The 26,857-nt window shown below is 42.9% G+C and overlaps 2 protein-coding genes across 3 annotated transcripts; one reads left to right on the forward strand and one right to left on the reverse strand.

Annotated features, from left to right (window-relative positions):
• The first annotated feature begins 1,030 nt into the window (after positions 1-1,030).
• Positions 1,031-14,589, forward strand: IKBIP (IKBKB interacting protein). 2 transcript variants are annotated; one of them, XM_030215225.1, is made up of 4 exons: positions 1,031-1,259; positions 2,884-3,001; positions 7,709-8,410; positions 8,450-9,076. In XM_030215225.1, the coding sequence occupies exons 1-3, from the start codon at positions 1,081-1,083 to the stop codon at positions 8,396-8,398; spliced, it is 987 nt and encodes a 328-aa protein (XP_030071085.1). In that variant the 5' UTR covers positions 1,031-1,080; the 3' UTR covers positions 8,399-8,410; positions 8,450-9,076. The 2 variants fall into 2 exon arrangements, with proteins under 2 accessions (XP_030071085.1, XP_030071084.1); XM_030215224.1 differs by lacking the exons at positions 7,709-8,410; positions 8,450-9,076 and adding an exon at positions 13,240-14,589.
• Positions 14,590-15,120: 531 nt separating this feature from the next.
• Positions 15,121-23,645, reverse strand: CKAP4 (cytoskeleton associated protein 4). Its single transcript, XM_030215103.1, is given in 3 exon segments — positions 15,121-19,267; positions 19,270-19,999; positions 23,183-23,645. Coding segments are annotated over 3 exon segments (1,662 nt in total). The 5' UTR covers positions 23,501-23,645; the 3' UTR covers positions 15,121-18,653.
• Positions 23,646-26,857: the final 3,212 nt, after the last annotated feature.

Below are 26,857 nucleotides of genomic sequence, written 5' to 3' on the forward strand. Positions count from 1 at the left end.
GACAACATCGTAACTTACTATTACTACTATTACTTAACATTTCTAGAGCACTACTAGGGTTACGCAACGCTGTACAGTTTAACAAAAGAACAGTCCTGCTGAAAGGAGCTTACAATCTAAAGGACGAAATGTCAAGTTGGGGCAGTCTAGATTTCATGAATAGAGGTATAGTGGTTAGGTGCCAAAGGCGACATTGAAGAGGTGTGCTTTGAGGAAGGATTTGAAGATGGGCAGGGAGGGGGCCTGGCTGATTAACAAACATGTTTAAGAAAAACACTCCTTCAGGGAGAATGTTTGCATGTTTATTGTCTTAAATGGAAACACTGGCCTCAACCTGGAGGAAGGGGACCTATGAAATTGTAAGGAAGTGTCAAAATAAGCAATAATTCTGGCAGGTCTGATGCTGGTTGGCGGACTGAAATGGGTGCTTAGGTGAGTGAGTGGAGCTGATTTGGAGAGAGCCAGGAGTTCAGGGCTGCCAGTGCGATGTTGAGGGGGAGGGTTTTTTTTTTTTAAAGTTCATATCAATCATGTGTCTTGGTCCTGCCCTTCTGTCTTTATGGCCCCGCCTTCCTTCCTCTTCGTGTTTTGGCCACGCCTCTTTAGTCATGGCCACGCCTCTCGTTCTTCATGCGTCTTGTCCCCGGCTGTACCTCTTCATTTATTTTGGTCCCGCCCTTCTGCCTTTATGTCCCCGCCTTCCTTCCTCTTCGTGTTTTGGCCGCGCCTCTTTAGTCATGGCCACGCCTCGTTCTTCATGCGTCTTGTCCCCGGCTCTACCTCTTCATTTATTTTGGTCCCGCCCTTCTGTCTTTATGTCCCCGCCTTCCTTCCTCTTCGTGTTTTGGCCACGCCTCTTTAGTCATGGCCACGCCTCGTTCTTCATGCGTCTTGTCCCGGCTCTACCTCTTCATTTATTTTGGTCCCGCCCTTCTGTCTTTATGTCCCCGCCTTCCTTCCTCTTCGTGTTTTGGCCACGCTTCTCGCCCTTGCGTCTTGTCCCTGGCTCTACCTCTTCATGTACTTTGGCCCCGCCCCTATCTCGTGGTTGTCTCAATCCCGGGACGGGTGTGCTCGGGAATGTCTGCGGTGGGACCCCGGCGGAGGAGGAGGACGGCGACAGAGGTTGTTGAGGAGGAGGACAGCGGTGAGAGGCAGCGGAAAAGGGGAGACCCAGTGGGTGGCCCTCGCGTCCTGTGGCCGGAGCCGCGCACGGTGCTCTGCCTCCTCTGTGTGGCGGCCTGTGGGCTGCTGGTCGGGTGAGTGGGGATGGGACTGGGCCGGTTCCGACCTCCGGTATTTATCCTTTTCCAAGCTCCTGATTGTAACTCGCCTTCAATACTACCGGGTGTTCCCTTCCTTATGAGCTCAAACAGAGACACGACTTGCCACGTGTCATCCCCTGAGGCTGGGATCAGAGCCCCCTCCCCAAATTATTATGCACACAGAGATCACAGGGTCCTTCCACAAAGTATTTTACATACACATCACAGCCCCCTCCCCAAATTATTAGGTACACAGATCACAGCTCCTTCCTGAAATCATTATACACAGATCATTGCCCCCTCCCCAAATTATTAGATACACAGAGATCATAGGGTCCCTCCACAAATTATTATGCACACAGAGATCACAGGGTCCTTCCACAAAGTATTTTACATACACATCACAGCCCCTCCTCAAATTATTAGGTACACAGATCACAGCCCCCTCCCCAAATTATTAGGTACACAGATCACAGCCCCTTCCTGAAATCATTATACACTGATCATTGCCCCCTCCACAAACTATTAGATACACAGAGATAATAGGGTCCCTCCTCAAATTATTTTACAAACATGATCACAGCCTCCTTCCCAAATTATTTTATACATAGATCACAAGGTCCTTCCTCAAAACCTGGGGTTATAGCTCCCTCCCCAAATTGGTATAGACATAGATCATAAAATATCTCCCCAAATTATTATATTCGGACATCACTGGGTCCATTCCTCTCTCCTGCTGTCACAGCTTTCTTCCAAATTATAACAAAAAAAAAAACACATCCCAAGACCCCTTCATGATCACAGGTTCGCAGTCCCTTCCTCACCACCTGTACATTAAACATAGAAAAATAAAGACCATATGGCCTATCCAGTCTACCCGTCTGTTCCGTTTACTCTCCCTATCACTCCCTTAAAGATCCTATGTGCTTGTCCGAAGCTCTCTTGAATTCAGATACTGTTTTCATCTCCACCACTTCCGCCTGGAGGCCATTCCACAAATTCACTACCCTTTTCATGAAGAAGTATGTTCTTGGGTTACTTCTGAGTCTGTCCCCTTTCACCTTCATCCTATGTTCCTTCATTCCGGAGCTTCCTTTCAATTGATAGAGACTCACTTCCTGTGCATTTATGCCATGTAGTTATTTAAACATCTGTATCATATCCCGTCTTTCTTCCAAATGTATATATTGAGATCTTTAAATCTGTTCCCATATGCTTTATGATGAAGACCAATGACCATTTTAGTAGCCATCCTCTGGACTGATTCCATGTTTTTGAAGGTTTAGTCTCCAGATTTGTACACAATATTTTAACTGAGGTCTTGCAGAGTCTTATACAGGGGCATCACCTCCTCCTTTTCCCTACTGGCCATTTTCCTCTCCCATGCACCCAAGCATCCTTCTAGCTTTGGAGGTAGTGATCCTGTGTGATTGCAGAGTTGTGAGGGACATGAGCTCTGTACAGTTGTTAAAAGTTTCTGTCTTTTCCATACAGCCATGTGGAACATGAATTACTGCACTGAGGTGTAGTAATTCATGTTCCACACGGCTGACATCGAGGCTTACATTCTCTTCTGTTATCTTCATGGGACCTTCCTTTTTATTTTTATTTTTTTCAGGCTGGTGTTCCAGCAGTCAACCAGTTTTGCAGATGTTCTGAAACGCCTTCAGTTACTTCAGTTGAAAGATTCAGAATTGAATGCACTGAAAGAGAGACTCCACTTTGTCTCTGAAAAGGTAATACAGAATTGTTAATGGGACATGGTTACTGGGTTCACATAGAAAATGATGCCAAATAGAGACCATATAAACCCTATTGTGTATGATCTTAAAATTCTTCACAGCGAGGGTTGACACAGTGAGGTGTATTTTCAAAGCACTTAGATCCCTGTTTATTTATTTATTTGTTGCATTTGTATCCCACATTTTCCCACCTATTTGGCTTACAATGTTCCGTCATGGCAATCGCCATTCCAGAGTAAAAAGATACAGTTGGTATTACATAAAGAGCATGTCTGACATAATAGAGTTAAGCAATCAAGTATGGAAAGATTATGTTCGGAATATCAGGTAAACGGTGATGCATTACATTTTTTAGCGTGCGCTAACCGTGTAGATGCCCATAATATTCCTATGGACATCTACATGGTTAGCACACGCTAAAAACGCTAGTGCACCAATGTCTCTTTTATAACAAAAATAATTTAAAAAGTCCCGTTTTGCTTCTTCATTAGTGAAGAGTTTCAGATCAGGTACCTTAAAGGGAAATATAAAGAAAAAAATCAGGACCTAAGACAAGATTGGTGAGTCATTGGCAAATGAACAACCCCATGTGAAATGAGTTGCCACTGAGGACCATCAAAGATCACACAAGATTACATAAATATATCCTTTTATAATAATTCTCACCTCCAACGTGTTCTGACTTGCTGCCTGGGACTGTGGCTCATTCCGAGTTGGTCTGCTAGGCTCCGTAGATCAGGCTGACATCACTGTAGCCATTATGATGTCAACTTCAGAACCCGGGGGGGGGGGGGGGGGGGACATGCCTCACAGCTGAACCATGTCCAGAGGATGGTCGCTGGACATGGGTGGCTGGAGGGGGGGCAGGGGAGAGAGGAGGGTCGCTGGACATGGGGGGGGGGGCAGGGGGTCGCTGGACATGGGTGGCAGCAGGGGGGGCAGGGGAGAGAGGAGGGTCGCTGGACGGGTGGCAGGAGGGGGGGCAGGGGAGAAAGGAGGGTCGCTGGACATGGGGGGGGCAGGGGGTCGCTGGACATGGGTGGCTGCAGGGGGGGCAGGGGAGAGAGGGAGGTTCGCTGGACATGGGTGGCTGCAGGGGAGAGGAGGGTCGCTGGACATGGGTGGCTGCAGGGGAGCCGAGGAAAACCTTGCTAGCTCCTGTTTCATTTGTGTCAGAAACGGGCCTTTTTTACTAGTATGTTAAAATATTTTCCGCCAGGTATTTAAATCAGCTATCCGGCAATATTCAGGAAATAGCCAGTTATCTCCCGCTGAATATCACTTATATCACACAATATAACTGGCTATCTACTAATAGCACAAATTAGGCCGACAAAATACCAGGAATATCTCTGGCCTTTTTAAACTAACTGGCCAGCGCTGAATATCGGCTTGACTAGTTAAATTTAAACCAGCCAAAAAACACCTGCGTATTCAATGCCAGTCAGTGGAAACAGCCTGGCATTGAATACTCGGGCTGACCACCAACCACGGGAATGAGCTGTGCTCCCTCCCGCAGTCTGACTATCAGGCCCATTGTACTTAGCAAACTAAGACCGTGTCACACATAGCAAGACAATATTACGTTTCTGTTAAAGCACTGGGATTGATTTTTTTTTTTTAATAAGAAATAAGAGACCTTATGGCCTTTCTGGTCTGGCCATTCTGGTTCTACAATTTCATTCCCTTCAGAGAGTTGTGCTTGACCCAGACTTTCTCTGATTCAGATACTGTCCTCATCTCCTCCGTCTTCACTGGAAGTCTGTTCTATGGATCTTCCCCACCCTCCCGATGACTATTTTCTTAGATTACTTGATCTTTTGTTCCACAACCCCCTTTAAGATTTCTTCTCTTATCCCACCTTTCCTGTTCTCCATATACTTAATGACAAACACCTCTGACCATTTCGCAGCTGCTTTCTAGATCGACTCCATCTGGTTTATATCCTTTTAAAGGTGTGGTCTCCAGAATTTCACACAGCGGTTTCATCAGAGATTTATACAGAAGCACTATCGCCTCCTTTTTCCTTCTGGCCATTCCTCTTCTGTGTACTCAAGCATCTTTCTGGTTTTCATAGTCTTTTCTACCTGAGCAGCTTAAGGTCCTCGGATGCAATTGCGCCCAGAACCTGCTGTTCTTTAATTTCCAGAACATCAACCCTGATCCTGTACCATTTCTTTGTTTTTTTTTTTTTGCAGCCCAAATGCATGGCCTTATGTTTCTTAGTGTTTCTTAGTGTTGCAAGATTTATTTATTTAAGTCAATTTATATTCCACCAAATTCCGGAGTCGATGCAGAAAGCCACATGTGTGTGGCTTCTATCATGAGCTTAACATAGTAACATAGTAGATGATGGCAGAAAAAGACCTGCACGGTCCATCCAGTCTGCCCAACAAGATAAACTCACATGTGCCATTAAACTCATTCTGTGCAAATTTTATGTGTGCAGAGCTTGTACATTAATTGGGAGAAAACCTGCCAGACACAGGGACACAAAGATTCAGCAGTAAATGCAGCTTCTTTGTCACTTGTACACATGAAAACAAAAGTGCTACCTCACATCTGCACTGTTGTCTTGCACATAAATATTAGCCTCACAATTGAACGTGCAGCAGCCACAGATGTCTGCTGCCACTTCAGTATTTGGACATGTGCACATTATTGCTGTTACCTCCTGTCTATTGCAGGTACTGTTCTGGTTGAAGAAAATGCAAAACGAGGCATTTTAAATCACAAAAAGGGCATGCCCCACATCTGCCAAAACATTTCTCATTTTTTGCATGCATCAAACATTCGTTTCCGTCAGTGTGTTCCAGCGGAATACTTAACGGCCTCATTACTATTCATTTTAATGTTCTGTGTTTCCACATTCCCCCCCTCGCTGCATTGCTCGGCCAGTAACGTGTGCTTCAGTTACAGAAGACATTTGCGAGGATACCGGATTGGATGACAAGCAACTGGTTACGGTTGAATATTTCTAAAACAGAGGTTTTGGTGATCACATCTGATCCCCCTCCGGTATACCCAGGCATTACTGTTAAAATTTGAAGTAAAGTTCGTAATCTGGGTATTTTTTTGGATTCTACTGAGATTCAAACTGCAAATATCTTCTGTAGGTGAAACAATGCGTTGGGTTCAGAGGGTCTCAAAGGAACATAAAACTGAATTCTAAAACAGATGACATGAAAGTCACAAATATAAGCGAAACAATGCAGGTGATAACGAAGAGCCCTGCGGCAGTCCAGTACTCAAAAGCGAATGCTACAGATAAATGGTCCCTTATACGAACTTTTTGAGTTCTACCACTGAGGAACAATTTGATCTGTTGCAGTACAGTCCCCGCAAGGCCACAGTCATGCAGCCTAGCCAACAAACTTTGGTGATCAAACCGCTGCGGAGATATCCAGAAATACTAAAAAATAACTAATTGGACAATCTAATCCTCGACATATTTCATCCACAGTTGCTGTCACCAAGGCTTCAGTGCTGTGAGCCCTGTGGAAACTGTACTGATAAGGATCTGAAAGAGAAGCCTGTGACAAATAATCACCCAACTGCAAATAAACTGATTTTAGCTTAACACTGGCAGAAAAGAAACAGGACACAAGTTAGAGAGGTCATTATATCCCAACGAGGGATTTTTCAAAATAGGACGTATAGTAGCAAAGTTTCAAATCATGTAGTAACCCTCCATCATTAACACTTTGGTTCACAGCCTTAGTCAGAAAAGCTATAGTTAACCTGTCCATTTGCCTTAATAACGGGGGGGGGGGGGGGGGGGGGGGGGGTTACACATCACATACTGATGCTGTTGGACAGATTGACTTCAAGTGAGATTGCACCTCTGCTTCACAAACTGCTTCAAAATCATCCCGGTGTTGCGCAGTTTCCACTGGGCTGACCACTAATGGTTGTGTAGTAGGAAATGAGGCCACAATTTGATAAATCTTAGATGCAAAAAACACGCTCAGATCATCTGGGGAGAATAAAGAATACAACTCGGACCTCTCCTCCTGTAAGAAGGACGAGAACTGAAATAGAAAAGTATAAATAGTAACATAGTAGATGACGGCAGAAAAAGACCTGCACGGTCCATCTAGTCTGCCCAACAAGATAAACTCATATGTGCTACTTCTTGTGTATACCTTACCTTGATTTGTATCTGCCATTTTCAGGACACAGACCGTAGAAGTCTTGCCAAGAACTAGCCCCACCACCCAAACACCAGCCCTAAATTAGAGAATGACATCACTATACTAAACTTATATTCAACGCCAGTGACTGTGTTGCATAGTCCTGGATTTGGAGTTTTAGATTTAATTACGAACATTTCCAATTCCATGATCAAGGTGAGTTGCGTTTTAAGTACGTATCTAAAGAGCTATGCTGGGTGCTCTCTCCCATTGAGTCTAGGAATCCACAGTAGGACAGAGCAGCCATCGTTTTCTTAGGATGCTGGTGCAATCGGACGCTTCATTCTACTTATTAACAGTGCTTGTGCTTGTTTTGAAGAACTTTTCATTCATGAAAAATACAAGTCAAACCTCAGAAATAATTGGAATAGCTCTTGGTCTCTATCAAGGAAGAAAGTGGTGGTGTCAGTGCTGTAATTACAAGCCTTCTCTTTAATGTACATCCTTGAGCCTTCTACTTGCAAACTGTTCTAAGCAGCCTGGCCATTGTTTTGTGTTATAACTGCAGTTGGGGACTTCAGAAGACCACGTGGAGGAAATCATAGTTTCAGCCGCCTTAGTCGCTCGTTTGGAACAGCAAGTATCCCGTGTTCGTAACACCATACATGGCTTCCAAACCTCACAGGAGAAGATACTGCAGCAGCTCCAGAACCTGCAAGAAAAGCTGCATAACGCTGCAGACACGTGCAGACTACATCAAGATGAAGTGTACCTATCGCTTGTCAACTTAAAATCGGAAGTGAAAAGCATCCACAGCCACATCACCTCCGAAATCAATACTGCAGAGCAAGGTGTGAAATTGCTTACTGAAAGGGTGAAAGAACTGGACGATGGAACTAGAAGAAATATTCAGACAATAAGAAGGCAGGAAGAGGGTGAACTGTTTCATGTGAAGAAGCAACTAGAGCAGGGCAGTAAAATAACTGAGAAGCTGGAAGCAGAACAGAGTACTTTGTTTGCTAGAGACACCGATCTGAACCAACAACTGTCAGAATATAAGCCCAAATTATCTGAATGTAAGAATCATTTAGCAGCTGTTGAACGTGCTGTTCTCAGCATACTACGAGTGTCCAACGAGCTACTGAGCATGACGAAGAGGACGGACGGTATCACCATCCAGACATTTAATACGGAAAAGAGTATGCTGAAGGTTGTGGGTGAGATCAAGAACATGCAACAAGCCCTGGAAAGAGTGTAGTAGGAGCTGAAGGAAAAAAAACCACATGGGCCAAAAAAGGGTCGTGAGAAGTGATGCCACTGGCTAGAACTTTCTTTCCTAGCCTGGTACTACTTTCAGTTTGTCTTAACAGATGTGAAAATAACTGAATTGGCATAAATTAGAAAGAAAGGGGCAGCAAAAGCATAAGGACTTTTGAGATGTAAAGCATCTGTCTAGACGTTCTTAAAGACGTTTAATCTATAGAAAACGTGAAAAGTGTTTTCATACAAGTCTACTTTTCTTTTTGTGCTTTTGCAAGAAGTGTCCAACATAGAATTTGAGAATTGGGAAAAGTAATGCAACTTCTACTGAATACCTATGTAATCTTTGTACAGCCTATAATTGTTACATACTTCCCTGTATCGACCCTTCACCTTGTATTAATGCATCCTGTAGTTACCCGCCATCCGGCCTGCATGGATTTATTCTGTGTTTCTTCACTCCCTTCCCCTGCATGGATGTTTCCTGTCCTTACTAAGGTTATCACACAAAAGCATTTATCTAGGAGACACAAAGATCTGCAAAAAGGAAGCCCCACAATATTCTATTGAATGCTTTGTTGGCATCAAGGGATATCTCAGTACCAAGGAGGAGAAACTTATTTGCTAAATATTTAACAGGATGCTGGGCTAGATGATCTGACCCAGTATGGCTGTTCTTAAAAAAAGCATGTTCCCTTCATTTTTATTTTCTCTACTCTGATTATGTTGGGGAAACATGGTGGTGTGGTTCTTAATAGTTGAACAATCTCCACTTGCTCACTCGGAGACTATGTTTATCCAAGTCAAGAGACCTTTGGTCTTTAATTTGCATCTGGCGTATCTTTCTCCAGAGTGAGCTCAGCATTCACTAATGAACATCTGCGTCCCTTCCAAATATCCTTGGGGATTTCATTATTCATGCAGATCATCCTATGCACCCTCTGGATATTGATCTCTTTGTGAAGGACTAGCCTAATGGTTAGTGCAGCAGGCTTTGATCCTGGCAACCCAGGTTCGATTCCCACAGCCCTCTAAGGATAGAAAAGGTACCTGCATGTGATATGTATAGCACTGCATATATCTAGTAGCGCAATGGAAATGATTAGTAGTGGCAGTTCTTTTCTCCTGCCCATTCCAGGAGGTGGGGGAAGGGACATGGAAGCTTCCCTGGTGCCTCAATGTCACAGACCCAGACCAGAGGTCAGTTGTTCAAGGCAGGCAGAGGCTAAAAACTCTCCTGCAGATTATTTTGATGAGTCCGAGTCTCATATGCTTAGGTTTTGGTAGAAGAACTAGAGGTCATCTTGGAGGAGGGGTCCACTAGTTTCCATTTTAATCCCTCCCCACCACACAAGAGATGTAAATCTCCCTCAGAGGAACTCTCATTCTAAGATTTTTTTATGGACATTGCCAAGTCTGTCCCATTTCCTCTAGAGGCTGAAGATGAGCCCAGGGCAGCTTGATCTACAGTTCAGTGACCCCCCACCCCACCCACCTCTCCTTCTAAGGAAGCTGTGACAGGTCCCATGCACAGAATCCTCAAGCAGGTAGATGAAGATGTGCGAGACCCCCTGTCTGTACAGCAGGTGAATAAGAAGGTTGAATCTATGTATTGTCCAAAAGGCTCCGGAATTCAAGAAGTTGCAAATAACTATGCTAGAGCTGATCCACCTTCCAAAGAATTGTAAATCAACCATGAGAGCTCTTTTTTGTTAATTACTTAAAGTGTAAAGACTGTATACGAGAAAGCTTGTTCTCTTAAAACATACAGCTCTACGTTAAGCCTTATAAGAACAGTACATAAGTATTGCCACACTGGGACAGACCAAAGGTCCATCAAGCCCAGCATCCTGTTTCCAAAAGTGGCCAATCCAGGTCACAAACACCTGGCAGAAACCCAAAGAGTAGCAACATTCCATGTAGAACTACAAAGAATAGCAAGATTCTGGAATCCTAAAGAGTAACAAGATATCATGTAGAACCCCAATGAGTAGCAACATTCCATATAGAACTACAAAGAATAGCAAGATTCTGGAATCCTAAAGAGTAACAAGATATCATGTAGAACCCCAATGAGTAGCAACATTCCATATAGAACTACAAAGAATAGCAAGATTCTGGAATCCTAAAGAGTAGCAAGATACCATGTAGAACCCCAATGAGTAGCAACATTCCATATAGAACTACAAAGAATAGCAAGATTCTGGAATCCTAAAGAGTAACAAGATATCATGTAGAACCCCAATGAGTAGCAACATTCCATGCAGAATCCCAAGTACATAAGTTTTGCCATACTGGGACAGACCAAAGGTCCATCAAGCCCAGCATCCTGTTTCCAACAGTGGCCAATCCAGGTCACAAATACCCGGCAAGATCCCAAAAATGTTCAATACATTTTATGCTGCTTATCCCAGAAATAAACAGTGGATTTTCCCCAAGTTAATTTAATAATGGTCTATGGACTTTTCCTTTAGGAAGCCATCCAGAACTTTTTAAAACCCCGCTAAGGTAACAGTGCATTGAAGTGTAGAGATTCCCAAGCGCTGGATGTGGCAGCCATTTGGAAGGATATTACATTATTATTATTTATTATTGGGATTTATTTACACCTTTTTGATATTAACTTCTTTGTTTTAACTATGTAAGATAAGGAGATATTGGGAGCAGTTCCTTCGGTCTGAAGCTGTCGGAACACTTGTCCTATTTTTTGAGATGTGGTTTGCTTTCAGAATGTATATGAAGAAAAAACTAGGTTATTCAATTAAAAAGTTGATTTATTTTATTTTTTAAGACCCATGATTGGACAAGGATATAATTGGCATGAAATGATGGCTGCTTGAATCTTTCTGAGGTCTTTTCATGTAACAGAATGTTAGTGCACATGGTCTTGAAAATATTTTATCAAAGCAATAAAGATTTTTGTGTTTTATAAATTGTTTTTTTTTTTGGGGTTAAGTCTGACGCTTTTCTGTACCATTCCCATAATTATCTCAGTTTTTGTTTTGTGTTTTATGCAGCACATAAGATATGAGAGAAACATTCAAATACCATAAAGTTGTAAATCGGGCAGAGGAAAAATATCTTTCTGTTCAGTAGAAAATACTTTAGAACAAGATGTTATGGTATGATAATCTTCTAGGCATCGGCCTAGGGGAATTTAGAAGATATTCACCTGCAGATCATGCAAGTACCATTTACCCTAGAGCCAGGACTGGTTTTACTGCTGTTTTCTGGTCAATGAGCTACATTTCAGCTGTTCTATGAGAAACGCAAGAATACATTAAGATTCCCTGGAAATGCATTTCTGAATACCTGCGTGCAAATTAGTCCTCTCAAAAACTGTTTTCTCTTTCCTTTGATTATATAGGCTGTGAAATGATGCATAAAATATATATACTACCTTTGGAATTTCACAGTTTGTTTTTTTTTTGTTTTTCATGAGAATTCAGTTCAACAACCCCATTTGCAGTAAGTGTAATGAATGAATGGGGAACACCAGGATCTCAGCAGGACATCTGTGTGCACAGTTCCTACAATAACCCCGTATTTCGTTATTTCCCCTCTCCCCAGGTCCTCACTTGTCCAGTTATTTATGGTCTGTGGAAAAATTGGTAACCCTATATAAATTAGACTATTTCCTTCAATTGAAAAGAAGCTCCGGAACGGGGGTGGGGGGTGGGCATAGGATGTAGACAGACTCAGAAGTAACCTGAGGAAATAAATAGTTCTTCATTAAAAAGATGGTGAATTTGAATATCTGGATTCCAGAAAGCTTGGGACACGTAGATAGGATTTCTAAGGGACAGGAAGGGATAGAAGATGGCATGGGTGGGCAGTGTGGTCTTTATCTTCCTTCATTTTTCTCTGTTTCTTCCTAAGCAATGGGTGACACTGCCCAGATTTTACAAATCAAATCACTTTTGGATTGTGTGTAGGCTGTATTCAGGTGTGGGAGAGGAGACTGGGAAGGGGGGACCCCTACAAGAGTTGGTAATTAGACCTGGTGCAAGACTTCATGGAGATCTTATACCACTACTACTACTACTACTTGACATTTCTAAAGCGCTACTAGGGTTACGCAGCGCTGTACAATTTAACATAGAAGGACAATCCCTGCTCAAAGGAGCTTACAATCTAAAGGACAAATGTACAGTCAGTCAAATAGGGGCAGTCTAGATTTCCAGGGAAAAAGCAAACAGGTGTAATGCCAGTGAGCTCAGTCCAGGGCTGGCGGCTCCGATTTTTGTATACTGGGCTGAGAGAGGCGGAGAAATGTGACTCATTTTTTTTACAGTTAAAATATTATTCTCTTTTTAAGTATTTGTGTGGTTTTCAGAAACCGGATTTTAATGCTTATTTTCAGTTAAGTCATTTTCTTCAAACTGGAGAAGTTAGGCAGCTTTACATAAATAGCCAATATTGTTTGAACATTTGCTGTTAGGCAATTTGAGATCTAAGAAGCTATTGTAAATCTGTAAATACCCTTCAGAGGGCCAAAACTGGGCAGGGTGGCACGTGGGTCTGCATAGGCCAACAGGATAGTATAACTCAACTTGCGCAGACTTGATGGTAGACGCGGATGGTAGAAATCGGCATAGAGCAAGGTACAGGTGGACAGAAAGAGGGCTGAGTTTTTTCCACTTTAAAATGGTATCACACCTGAAAACAGTTCAGTAAGTACTGCAGTAGACAAATGAATCCAACCATTCCCTTCTGGGGAAATGCAAGAACATTTTATTAGCAAAAAATCAGAAGTACCCAAATAGCAGAATCAATTTGCATATTAATCAAGGTTTGCTGAGCACATTCTCTGTTAATGTTTTCTTTCTTGTCCTGTAGTGTGGGAAGTATCACAACACACTGGAGCATTGGCCTGACCTTCAGATACTGAGCCGGGTTAGTCGTCTGCAGCAAAGCGTATCTGACTTGGGGAAGTGGTCGGACAGGATTACAGCAGAGAGATTGCAACTGCAGAGAAACCTGACTGCTCTCTTCCAAGTTTCTACTGAGATTGAACAGAGAATCACATCCAGCTTCAAGGAGGTGTCTCTGAAAGTCACCGCTGTGAAAACTGATGTGCGTCGCATCTCTGGCCTGGAGCTGGATGCAAAGATGCTGGCGGACTCTTTGAAGGATCTGGAGATGAGGATGGGAAAGATGGAAAGAGAGACTGTGCAGAGTATCGGAGCTATGCTTACAGGCAGCATTGAGCATGTCATGGAGCTGAAGAGCTCCGTGCTGAGGAATGAGGAAAAAATGAACCTGGTGAAGGAAAAGTTAGCAGAGCTACAAAGCCATTCCAGCAAACATGCCACACAACTCTTGGACCTAGAAAGCGACCGGATGAAGCTTCTGAGCACTGTGACTTTTGCAAATGACCTAAAACCTACAGTATACAACCTCAAGCGGGATTTTTCTCTTTTGGAGCCAGTGATTAATGATCTTACACTGAGAATTGGGAAACTGGCCCTTAACTTGTTGCAGAGAGAGAGAGAAATTACTTCACTGAATGAGAAAATTGCCAATTTGTCTGCAGTTGGAAGAGATGAGAGATGAAGTGAGCAGTATATATCAGATTAATGTCATTAAACAATTCTGTCATTTTGGCATACAGATTGACTTCTCTCTTGGATAAAGGGGATTTTTATTTCAATTAAAGAAATGTGTTATGAACAAACTTGTAAACGCCACACACATTTTGAGGAGTTTTAAGCCTTTCTCTGTTTACTTTGAGTTTTGGACAATTTTTATCAACTTCAAATGCCTTCTTTTTTTAACTTATTTTTCTATAATTGAAATTTAACAAAATTAGTTGCATTGCAATAACACAATGAACAAAGAAATTTCTCACAATGCTCTTGTGATTTTGAATAACTTTCTGTCATCTGCAAATGTGATCACCTAACTTGTTATTCCAGGTCATTTGAAAATATGTAAAAAAGCAGCCACCTCAGCATAGTCGCCTGTAAAACCGTACTATTTGCCCTTCTCCTGTGACTGTATTCAAGCTGGTATTGGCTCTTTTCTGGAAGCAATACTTGCCTGTGGTGCTCATTTTCAAAAGCGAAAAGTCCAAAGAGTGGCATAAATTTGAATTTGGACATTTTTTATTTATTTATTGCATTTGTATCCCACATTTTCCCACCTCTTCGCAGGCTCACAATACATCGTGAATAGTGGAAGCAAAAACATCCAAATTGTTATTATTTTCAAAGCCAATTTTTAGATGTTTTTCTATAAAGTCTGCCGAAATGCATTCAGATCACAAGGGGTGTATCAGGGCCGTGTTAAGGGCGGGATTGGGGGTTTTCTGCCATAATGGAAAAACACAAAAACATCCAGGGTTATAAGTTGGACGTTTTCATCTAGACCTGTTTTATTAACAAATAAGCCACAAAAAAGTGCCAAAATGACCAGATGACCACCTCTTACTCTCCCAGTTGTCATTAACCCCCTCCCACCCCCAAAAAATATGATTAAAACCATTACTTACCAGCCTCTATGCGACCTTCAGATGTTATACACGGGTCCATTAGAGCTGTTTGCAGATCCCTGGAGTAGTCTAGTGATGGGTGAAGTGCACTGCAGATAGGTAGACCCAGGCCCATACCTCCCCCTACCTGTTACACTTGTGGTGGAAACTGTGAGCCCTCCAAAACTCACCAGCAACCCACTGTACCCACATATAGGTGCTCCCTTCACTCATAAGGGCTATTGTAGTGGTTCACAGTTGTGGGGTTTGGGGGGCTCAGCAGACAAGTGAGATGGTGTACCTGGGAGCGTTTATACTAAGTCCACTGCACTGCCCCCTAGGGTGCCACATTGCTCTCCTGTGATGCCAGGGGGACCAGTCTACTAAGAATGCTGGCTCCTCCTACATCACAATGGCTTGATTTTGTGTGTTTTTCACTTGGATGGAGGTTTTTTCCTCCCGAAAAAGATAACACAGAGCACAAAAACATCTAGCGAATATCCATTTTCGAATTAAAAAGGCAGACATTTTTCAGTGTTGAAAATGGCTGTATTTCCCACTTGAATTTTGGACTTTTTTAGCAAAACGTCTAAAGTTGGACTTAGATGTCATATTGAAAATTCCCCTCCAAGCTTCTGGCTCTATCTGGTCTCAGGTTCTTTGCAGGGGTGGGGAGATACAAAGGGTTTCCTAGCAGATAATGAGGCCAGTTCTATAAATCGAGCTGAAACATGGACGCCAGAGATCATTGGCGCTAAAGGCTCTTCTGTAAAGGGCAGGCTTCCTTCGTCGAATAGTGCTAAACGCCAATTCCTATGTTGAAACTTTGGGTTTCAGCGTAAACCCGGGTGTAAATGTTGGTTCCCTCGTTGAGCTGAGCCAGTGTTTTATAACAACGCGCACAATTTTTTGGAACACCCCTGACATACCCTTGCCCCTCTAATGACCTCTACCCTTTTGGGGTTACCGCTAATAAACGTCAACTGGTTATTAGCACCCAATTGTAGATAATTACCATCAATTAAGTTGCGCAGGCATCTCGGCAGTTCACCGAAACGTGGGCACCATATATAGAATCCAGGAGAATGTTTCCAAATGTATTAATGTGGGTGGGCTCAGTTCCTCCAGGAACCGTGTGCTGGAACTGTGACCAGTGGGGCAGATGTGATGGGTACCTTTCCTGGTAAAATGATACCCTTGCCTGAGTGTTCAGAGATCCAATGGGGAAATGCTGAAACCAGCGTAAACATCAGCATCGTTAAAGATGTCCCTTATATCATTACAATTTCCTTTAGTTCCACTTTATTTCTATAATTGTTACTGATAATAATTACTGCCTGTTGGCCTTGCAATCTGATAATAATTAAAAAAACAACAACTTTATTTCTACCCTGCATATCTAAAACATTCTAAGTGGGGAACACAAGAAACATACAAAATAATGTGTAACAATACAAACAAAACAACACTAGTTCCGAGTCTTATCATTAAAACAAACTGAATAATCAACTGACCCGTATGCCTGAACAAACATATAGGTCTTTAAATCTTTCTTGACCTGAGCAGGCTGAACCAAGGGTTTCTCGGTCCTGTGTTCTGATGGAACGTGTTTGCAGGCTGAAAATAATTATTAAATTGAGAACTGTTACTTTGAGAAATGTTTAGCCTGTTTTCATTGCTACTAGCTGGCAGAGTTGCTGCTGTTTTGCTGGATTTGTTGATGCTGGGTTTGAACATAAGGTATTTGAGATTGGAAAGGCCCAGGAGAACTGGCTGTGTAAAGAGAGGGTGAAGTGTGATGAACATCGTAATTTGCCGGCAATTCTGAGCTGAAGGCTGTAGCAGATCTCTAATGCTTTCTTCCTCTGCACTTCTCCCTTTGCAGTCTGTCTGTCTTCTCACAGTTTCCATCCTTTTCTCTTCCTTCACATTATGCATTGCTGACTTGTACACTTCCAAGAAACTTTTTTCCCAACAGCTAGATTAGCTTTTACAGTATATCAGGAGCAAAAGAGTAGAGAATGAAAACATTTACCCTAAATCCCATCCATATCAGCTGCAAATCTGCATAAAAGCTTCAAAGAGAGCTCTGATTTAATGGTGGACATGCCATGGGTATTTCTTTTTATCAACTTGCCAATTATTAAAGCACATACAGTAGCTACTGGCCTGCCATTTCTGTAGCTTCAGCACACATTTCACAGGATGCAACAGTGGGTAATGAGCAATGCAGCGTGCTTTTAGTCCTGTGACTGCCTTTGGCAGTGTTAGGGAGAGTGGCCGTTTCGGGCCTTTGATAACAAGATTAGCAAGGGCAGTTGCAATACTTCAGTGTTGTTTTTTTTCCTCACTACTGCTTCACGCAAGGAGTGATCCAAGGCCACTGTTGCCACCATGACCTGCTCTTAGTGGCCCCCCCCCCCCCCCCCCCCCCAGTACCCAAGATCTCCACTGCTACCACCATGACCTGCAGTACCCAAGATGACCACCGTGACCTGCTGCTGCTACTACAATTATCATTTCTATAGCGCTGACCTGCAGTACCCAAGATCACCACCGTGACCTGCTGCTGCTACTACAATTATCATTTCTATAACGCTGACCTGCAGTACCCAAGATGACCACCATGACCTGCTGCTGCTACTACAATTATTTCTATAGCACTGACCTGCAGTACCCAAGATCACCACTGCTGCCACTGCCAGCTTGTTAGGGGGAGGGGGCAGAGCTTTCTGACTCCACTCAGCCACTGCATATAGCTAGGTCCAGAATCGGAACAAGCAGGGACAAATGGTTTAGAGGTGGCAGTAGCCTATACGGACAGGAAGAGAAGATTGGCAGTAGTACAATCTCAAATTTTTGTGGCTCTGGGTAGCTAACAGAGTAGCACAAGTTACACTGGCTCTGCCTAAGAACCCGAGAAACATGATCCACTGGGACTACAGAAAATGTATAGTTTGCAGGGCTTTTACCCTGAGGGTGGAGATCTTTTCTCTCCCCCCGGCCCCTCTTTTCCCTTTGGGAAGGTTGGCTAACACATGCCTGATGCAGTGGGTAAGGCTCTGGCATTCAGAAGACGGCCTCTTTCTTGCCTAAACTTTCAGTTTCTTTGCGGGAAAGCAGTGTGAGAGGGAGTAGGCCTGGAGCTGAGAGGGGAGATGGAACCATGAATGTGGCCCCCTAACAAAGTTTGCTCATCCCTGTTCTAATGCTTCTGCTGGATGAACCACCATGTTTTTTTAGAACAACTCTTCACCTCTTTGTTTATTTTTACTGTAGTCTTTTCAGATATTTTGTGAACATTTTTCTAGACAGCTTTTAAAAACAGAAAAAAAAATTATGTAAACTGAATTCATAAGCAATCGCACAATTATGGTCCAGAAAATGTTTTGTTTGAGTAGGAGAAACTTCACGCTCTCATATGGTATCTTCTAGATCAGTGAAATCCACGCCTTCAGCGGCATCAGAACAATATCCTCAATAATGATCCAACTTTACTGTCAGCCCTACTGTGTCATGGCCAGTTCTGTTCTGTGGAATAAGAAAAAGGAACTGTACTGCTGTGGGTCCTTTATTGATCCTGCAAAGACGTTGGGAACCAGGGTCCTACATAAGAAGAGGTGAGATCCTGATCACGCTGCCAGCTTAAGTGATCTTCATGTGAAAAGGATGTTTGAAAGGAGTTATTTGCAGTCACAATCCCAGAACTCTCAGATCCAAAGAAGCGACCCAAACAAGTAAATGGAAGGGAGTGATGATGTAGATGAAGTTTGCAGGATTCTCACACAGCTTCTTGAACTTTCTCGATTTTCTCCAGTAGTCTATCATAGTCATATCTGAGATCTTCCAAAGACTGCTTCATTATCTCCAGCTTGTTCTCATTAGTTTCAATTTTAACAGAATAAGTGACCAGGTTATCTACAGCAGTTCTGAGCATGCTCAGGTCCAACTGGACCTCACTAACAGCAGACTGCGACTCACTGATGAATCTTTCCAGCGAAGCCACTTTGTCTGGAAACGTTTGGGACTGTAGGAAGTCCAGGGGACCCAGTCTCTCTGCTTGCTCCGATTGCAGGTCACGCACTTTGTGGACCACCTCCTTCAGTACGTGAAACTCTGCGGTCATTTGTGGTACTTCACTAAGGTCTCTCCTTATCTCCTCTAGTTCACTGGTTAATGACTCTTGTGACTCTCTTAGAGACTGCACAGCATCTATACCTAACTGGCTGTTACTGTCTGAATTGATAACTGTTGATCTCATCACATCTATGGCATCCTGAGTAGCTGCAAATCTACTGTTCAAGTCCTTATATTCAGACAGAATGAAATTTATGTTGTCAGAGTGTTGAACAGCAGATAGCTTTAATTCATGCATATTATTTTCTACGAGTTCTAATCTGGAGTCAACATTTTGCCCTTTGTTGCACTGCTTTCGGAGAAGTTTTGTTCCTGTTCCCTCACAGTGGACTGGATCTGTAGAAACTCTTCTCTGAGACTGGCGACATCGCTGGGCAGATGCATGAAGGACTCTTGGGTGCGCTCGACCTGATCTAGTAACGTTTTTAGCATACCTTGCTGGGCTTCCACTGTCTCCTTCAAAATCTCATAGCCTTGCTTGAGTTGAGACAGTTCTTTCACATTATCAGAGGCAGTGGAGTCTGCAGAACTTACGGTGTCCTTCAGCAGCTCCATTGCTTTGTCTTTGTCTTCCAGCCTAATCTGTAATTCACTGATGTTATCTTGCAATTCCTTCACCTCCGATGTTAGTAAGTCTGTAACCTGGAGTGAAGCGACCCTTGCTTTCATACTGTTTATCTCATTTTCACTTCTCTTCTGCACTGCAGTAAAAAGGGCGATGTTATGATTTATAGATGTGGTCAATTCTGTGAGCTTTTCCTCTATGTTTTTTTCAAAAAAGGGAAAGTCCCGTTCTCTTGCATCCTTCACATCTTGAATGCCATTGGACAGGTCTTTCAAAATTTCATCCTGCAGCTTTTTAAGAACATCGCTGATCTTCCTCATTTCTCTCTCGCCTTCCTGAAGAGCTCGTTCACTGTCATCCTGTTTCTGCTCAACTTCCTTCAAAACTGATTGGAGACTTCCAATAGTGACTTCAAGAGAATGGACCTAAAATGAAAACCCAAAGATTTATCATACAATGTATTTCCTAAAGAATTAGCATTTATCTGAGCATTGACAAGTAATAACCAGTTGACTTTAGGGACTTCTGACAGAGAAGTGGAAAACTACAGGTCATCACTTCATTGGTAAGATAACTTACGGAGGTGCTGCTGAAGGAAAGGCTAGTACAATTCTTAGAATCCAATGGCTTATAAGATCCAAGGCAACATGGTTTTACCAAGGAAAATCATGTCAAACAAATCTGGTTGATTTATGGATCATGAACTGATTGAGAACTGTGGTCTATTTGGACATCAGCAAAGCCTTTGACATGGTTTATTTAATTATTTATTTAAAACATTTCTGCACATCTACCATCGAGAGCAGAGAACAATTTGCATTCATAATCATAATTCACATCATAGAATCACAAAGCAACATTCATTATAAAACAAACATTTTAAAAATTACTGATAAAAAGTAGTTCAAGTGAAAATAGGCATGAGGTAGAGATATTAAATGCTTATTGAAACAGCAAGTTTTTAAGGCTTTTTAAAACTCATTCAAGCTTCTAAATGCACGAATCTCTAAGGCTAGAGCATTCCATAACTTTGGGTTTGCAATGTAAAAAATTGAATTCCAGTATTCATCAAGATAAACGCTCTTAAAAGAAGGAACTAGAGAATGACACAGGACAAAGTTTGTCCCCGTCCCATCCCACAGGCTCTGTCTCCGTCCCCGCCCCCACCCCGTCCTCACAGTTTCTGTCTCCGTCCCCGTCCCATCCCCACTGCATCCCCATGGGCTCTGTCCTCATCTGCAGAAGCCTCAAACAATTTTGATTTAATATTTAAATCTTTTTATTAAAGTATAAAAAGGAACAATATACTGTGCAACTATTGTGTATAAATTTCAAATAGAAATCAATAATAGCAATGAGCAGCTATAATAACCCTCCTCACCACCACCTTCTACCCTTCCAACCCCAACAATAGCTGGCTTCTACTACCCCAAGAAAACCTAATCCACCCTGTCAAAATGTCCAGGGGTACAAAATACAACCCGTTCTGTATGCCCTATGAAGCACTATTATGATTTTTTAATCTGTGGATGAATAAGTCATCAGCAATCTCAGGATTCAGTCTAGCTCAAACATAAATAACAGTCCAGTTCATTAACAGGCTTCAAAGTAGAAAATGACACAGGGACAAAGTTTGTCTCTGTCCCCATCCCCGTATCATTCTCTAGAAGGAACATCAAGCATATTAGAAGAAGCAGACTCAAGGCTCTAGTTGGCTGATGTAAATGAAAACGTGCTGTAATCACAGGGAAAATCTTATCAGTTATTACCTTAAATATTAAACTAATATATTACATCCTACATTCAAATGGAAGCTAGTGCAAATAAACAAGTACAGAGGTAATATTTTCAAATCATCTCATTCCTGAAGGAACATGAGTTGCAACATTCTGTGTTATTGTAATGATAGCAAAACATACTTTGGTAAACCCAAAAACAAAGCATTACAGTAGTCAAAATGTCAAAGGATAAATAATCTTTCAGCCTTCTAACAAGTCTTAATTTGAAAAACACCACACTGATTATTTTAGCTACCTGATATTTCATATTAAGGAATGGGTCAGTCAAGACACCTAATGATCACATGTTCTTACTACGATCAATTGCAACACCATCTATTGAAAAATAATCAAATAGCTCAGGTAACGGAGTACCAGACAGAACAATAACTTGCATTTTAGACATATTTAAACTAAGATTTATCACGTTAACGTAATCACCCAGGTCCCGACACACAGGAGCAGGACAGAGAGAAACCCCAGCGCTGGGCCTCCCTTGGAGGCCAGGCCCAGGGAATCTCACCCCCTTCTCAGCGGCCCTAGTATGGTGTGCAGATGCAGGGAGTCATACATGTGGGAGGAGCATGGGCATGTCTTCAAGTGACACATGCAACTTATAGAATATATAGGTTACGTACACCCTTGTATCCTGGAATCTGGGTCCCAGATGCTGCTATAGAGTGTTTGCTTCCCGCGTGGCATCAGGATACCTAAAGGAGGCGCCCACTTCTAGAAATTGCCGCCTTAGACTTAAGGCTGACTTAGGTTTTCCTTGTGAGCAGAGGTAAGAGAGTTACTTCCACAATTAATGAAATGGTAGCACCGAATATATTAGACCCTATTCTGAAGCATCGTAAGAAGTCAGGGACTGAATGAATCATGTCCAGATTAGCGAATGAGATGAAACTGCCCAGTGGTGAAAAATTTGGGTAGTAAATGAGCTTTAATCACTGAGGTGGTGATTTCACATTTAAGCATGTTTCACACACAGGAGAAGTCATTTATAAAATGTTAGCGTTTGCAGGCCAGCAAGATTCTGTGTTCATATGTGCACAACATATATACATGTTCCTGGGAGTGGACAGCAGGTACAGTTGTAATCTGGTGGTTAGTTTAGAAGCGCTGTTCATGATCTGGATGTGCATAACCCGGCATTTGCACATGTATCCATACATGTCTAAATCCTGATTTTACAAAGCCAGGATATACATGTTCAAATTGAGATGGCCCTGGTGTGGGTGTGTTCTGGGTAGGCCTGAAAGATACACATGCATTCCTCGTTTCAGAAATGGGATGTGCGTTCATGTCCGCCAAGATCAATGGGGGGGGGGGGGGATTTACAGCCTGGATGTCTGGGTTCTATAACAGTGGGCATTATGTGCATCATTCTACTGGATGGATATGGGGGGGTTGCCCCCTTTATTTACCAGTGTGTTTTGTTCCCCACCACTGATATCGGGACGTGTAGCTTTCTGAAAGAGCAGACACACACCAGTATGTTACCATGTTGGCCCATTAACACTTGGGTGCAATGTATCCAGCATAGACACCTTTAGAAAAGGCTCTATGACAGCAGATTCTCTTCTGAATTTGACACGTCCCGACCTGGACATCTCAATTCCGATTTGTACAGGCTTTCTGAACCTAGTTTTATATGCCCCTATGTTCTAAAATACATGAGTACATGCTTAGAGTATACAGGCATGTGTCTGAGAATATGTGCGCTGTTAGGGGTAGTTTTTAAACCTCTTTCATAAGGACCCATATGCAGCCTGTTATGTGTTTAACTTTGGCAAGACATGCAAACCTGAATGGGAGAGTTTACTATACCTGCTTGAGCGCACTTTCCATGGCTTGATCCAGATTCTCTTTCTGCCTTGTCATGGCCTCCTGTCTGTCGCTCAGTCTGCTGACTTCTTCTAAGAAGTGATGCATGCAGTAAGCGAGAAAGCCAGCCCCTGCCACTGCCACCACAGAGAGGAGCAAGAGTGCCACACAGGTGCTGCAGCTGCTCCTCAAGGCCGCCCTGGGATGGGGGCTGCCTGCTTTGCTCCCTTTGCCACTTTTATTCTTCGCCACGTCATCAGGAGCCTGAGGTAAGGGGGCACTTTTATCCGTCCCCTTGCTTCTGTGCTTTACAGTAGACATTACTGTACTAAAATTAAGCACAGAATGAAAGCAGTGATACTTTGTCTCCAGAAGAGAATAAGTTTTGCTGCTGGTTACAGTGTATCAATGAAATCATCAGCTTCTTGCAGATAATACACAGCACGGATCCCAGCTAAGTGTCAGTATCAAATGCAGATGCTTCAACTCCTGGCCCAGCCCACTCTCAGTTCTGCTCCTGCCCTAAACTTCAGGCTCATTCATTCTCCTCCCCTCACAGTCTCAGATTCTGTTCCTTTTGCCCAGTCCATTCCTCTCTTCCCTACTCCTCCTAAATTGCAGACCAGCCCATTCCCAGATTCCCCTCCCTGCCTTTTTCTCCACCCCAGCTTGTCTGCCACTGCCTGCCACGTCCACAAACTAGGGAAGAAAGAGAGATTCACGGCACTGCTCTCTATTTCTGCTGCCTAAAGAGAAAGTCCACCCACAGCCCAGAGAGAGGGGTGGCTCATACCTTGGAACGTGTTATAGGTCTGCATTCACGGTATCTCCAGGATGCTCAGCTATACATCTTAAATGGAAGCAATGCTCTTTGCTCTATTCTTTTTGCTTGGTCTGGTTGGGGGGTGGGGGGAATTATTAGAAATAAAGAAACTGAACCATTGCCTACTAGCTGAAGTGATGTGGCTATCTTGTTAGTCCAATTGAATGTACAGAAATAAAGGTTAATAAAGAAAAACAGAAACAGGTTACAAGGTGATCACTTTTTATGGATTAACTAAATGAACTTTTCTGACAAGATCTGTGGAGGAACAGATTTTAGCTCGTCTTTCCTCCCAAAAGTTGTTCCCCAATTGTATGGGTGCCTGTGAAACTCTTTTGGTCACCCTTCTCTGTACCTCTTTCAGTTCTGTTATATCTTTTTTTTTTTTTTTCAGATGGGGTGACCAGAATTACACACAATAGTCAAAGTGCAGGCACTATAATATTCTCAGTTTTATTCTCTATTCTATTACTACTACTACTTAACATTTCTAGAGCACTACTAGGGTTACGCAGCGCTGTACAATTTAACAAAGAGAGACAGTCCCTGCTCAAAGAGCTTACAATCTAATAGACAAGTGAACGGTTGGTCCGATAGGGGCAGTCAAATTGGGGCAGTCTGGATTCACTGAACGGTAAGGGTTAGGTGCCGAACGCAGCATTGAAGAGGTAGGCTTTAAGCAAAGACTTGAAGACGGGCAGGGAGGGGGCTTGGCGTAAGGGCTCAGGAAGGTTGTTCAGGTGGGCTTCCCTAACAGTTCCTAACATTCTAGTTGTTTTTTTTTGGCAGTTGCACACTGAGCAGAAGATTTCAGCATATTGTCCACAATGACACTTAGATCCTTTCCCTAATCTGAAACCTCGCATCATGAAGCTATAATTTGGATTATTTTTTTCCCCTCATGCTTTATTGACTATAAAAAAGCTTTTGATTCTGGATTGTATTCTGGCCTCAACTTGAAACTACTGTAAACTGGAATTGTGGGGGAAACCTATGGTATAATCCATCAGCTGTAATGTAAAAATAGACAACACGCAGAGAGTTTCTGACATGGAAGAGCAGTGTGACAGGATGTAGCCCAAACTACAAAAAAAAGGGGTGCAAATGACACAACATGGCACCGTGTTTCGGCAAACTGCCTGCCTCAGGAGTCTTGATTGTAAGTGGGAATTTCACAATTAGTGTGTCATTACGTTGCAAAATGCTAAGTGGAGGAGTAGCCTAGTGGTTAGTGCAGTGGACTTTGATCCTGGGGAACTGAGTTCGATTCCCACTGCAGCTCCTTGTGACTGTGGGCAAGTCACTTAACCCCAGGTACAAAATAAGTACCTGAATATATGTAAACCACTTTGAATGTAGTTGCAAAAACCTCAGAAAGGCAGTATGTCAAGCCCCATTTCCCTTTCCCCCTTTCCCTTATGACATCACAATATCAGAAGTGAGCCAAGGCAATCAAGCCATTGTGACATCACTGATGAGGTTGGCTCTTATTGGTGGAATGAGTGGAGGAGTAGCCTAGTGGTTAGTGCAGTGGACTTTGATCCTGGGGAACTGAGTTCGATTCCCACTGCAGCTCCTTGTGACTGTGGGCAAGTCACTTAACCCTCCATTGCCCCTGGTACAAAATAAATACCTCCAAAAAAGTATTCAGTCCACCAAATGTCAGCACTAATGGCAATGCAGTAAAAGCCAAAGAAACCCCTTTTTCTGAATAAATCTTATGTAATATTCTTCGCCTCCCTCGTTTTTTTTTTTTGGAAGTTTCTTTGTTGTCTTCACCACTCCCATGATTCCTAAAGTACCATACTGTGCCATACTTTGTATTGTTGTTTGAATATATTGCTTATGTTTGACTTATTCTTGCTGTACACCACCTTAAGTGAATTCCTTAAAAAATGCAGTAAATAAATCCTAATAAATAAAATGAACAATATGTAAAAAGAGGTCTTGTGGTAAACAAACCTGTATAGGCTAGAAGGATTAGAATCCCTACTAAGGAGGGCAGAGAAATATTCATACTTTGTATGCAAGATATCAGACTGATAAACAGCAGATAATTCCTTGAAACAAGTTTGATGACAGGACGACCAAGATTTCCACCAACCATGCTCCAATTGGTACAGCTGTCACTTTAGGAGGTGCAAACCAGAGTGAAACCAAGGATAAGACTGATTGGAATGCAGATGGACTGGATGAAGTGATCAGTCGGTATTTCTGAACTGAGCTAAGAATAGTGTCCAAGAAATAACCTGATCAGATAGAGACAAAGTATGAAAATCAACAGAAAAAGGAGTGCAGTTAGAACTGAAAGTATTAACATCAAAGGACGCAGTGTTCCTAAAGGTCTTTATTGGGGGGGGGGGGGGGGAGAGAGAGAAAATACTAGGAGGAAACTCATAGATCTATAAACAAAGAACAATGGTCTATGGAAGAGGGAGCACAGAAAGATGCAGAACAGAGGAAGCAACAGTTATGGGGGTGATAAGGAGATTCAAAGTGTGCCTCACTATGGGCCCCTTTAGATTGTAAGCTCTAAAGTAACCTGTTCTGGGGCAGAGGGAGCACGGAACGAGCGGAGCAGACAGGCGCGCGGCACCCCCCCCCCCAGCGGCGTGCACCCGGGGCGGACCGCCCCCCCCCCCTTGGTATGCCACTGGTAGAGATACAGAATGATTCTTTACTGGGACCTTTGTGCATCTGGGCCTAGGGAGTTTTTTGGAAGTTGGGGAAGGGAGGGGGTCACTAGACTACCAGAGGACATGTATTTTTATAAACAGAGGAAGCAGTGGTCGGATTGGCAGGGAGGCCACCGGGACCATTGTAGATAGTAATCTGAGCCAGAGTGGTCAGATTGG

The sequence above is a fragment of the Microcaecilia unicolor genome, chromosome 9 (genome assembly GCF_901765095.1).
Source record: "Microcaecilia unicolor chromosome 9, aMicUni1.1, whole genome shotgun sequence".
In the NCBI taxonomy this organism is placed as follows: domain Eukaryota; kingdom Metazoa; phylum Chordata; class Amphibia; order Gymnophiona; family Siphonopidae; genus Microcaecilia; species Microcaecilia unicolor.

Excerpts from the sequence above, each read along its gene's own strand:
- IKBIP (XM_030215224.1), top strand. The coding sequence starts at position 1,081 with ATGTCTGCGGTGGGACCCCGGCGGAGGAGGAGGACGGCGACAGAGGTT. Across the intron at positions 1,260-2,883 it reads GCCTGTGGGCTGCTGGTCGG|GCTGGTGTTCCAGCAGTCAA; the intron begins GTGAGTGGGGAT and ends TATTTTTTTCAG. Across the intron at positions 3,002-13,239 it reads TCCACTTTGTCTCTGAAAAG|TGTGGGAAGTATCACAACAC; the intron begins GTAATACAGAAT and ends CTTGTCCTGTAG.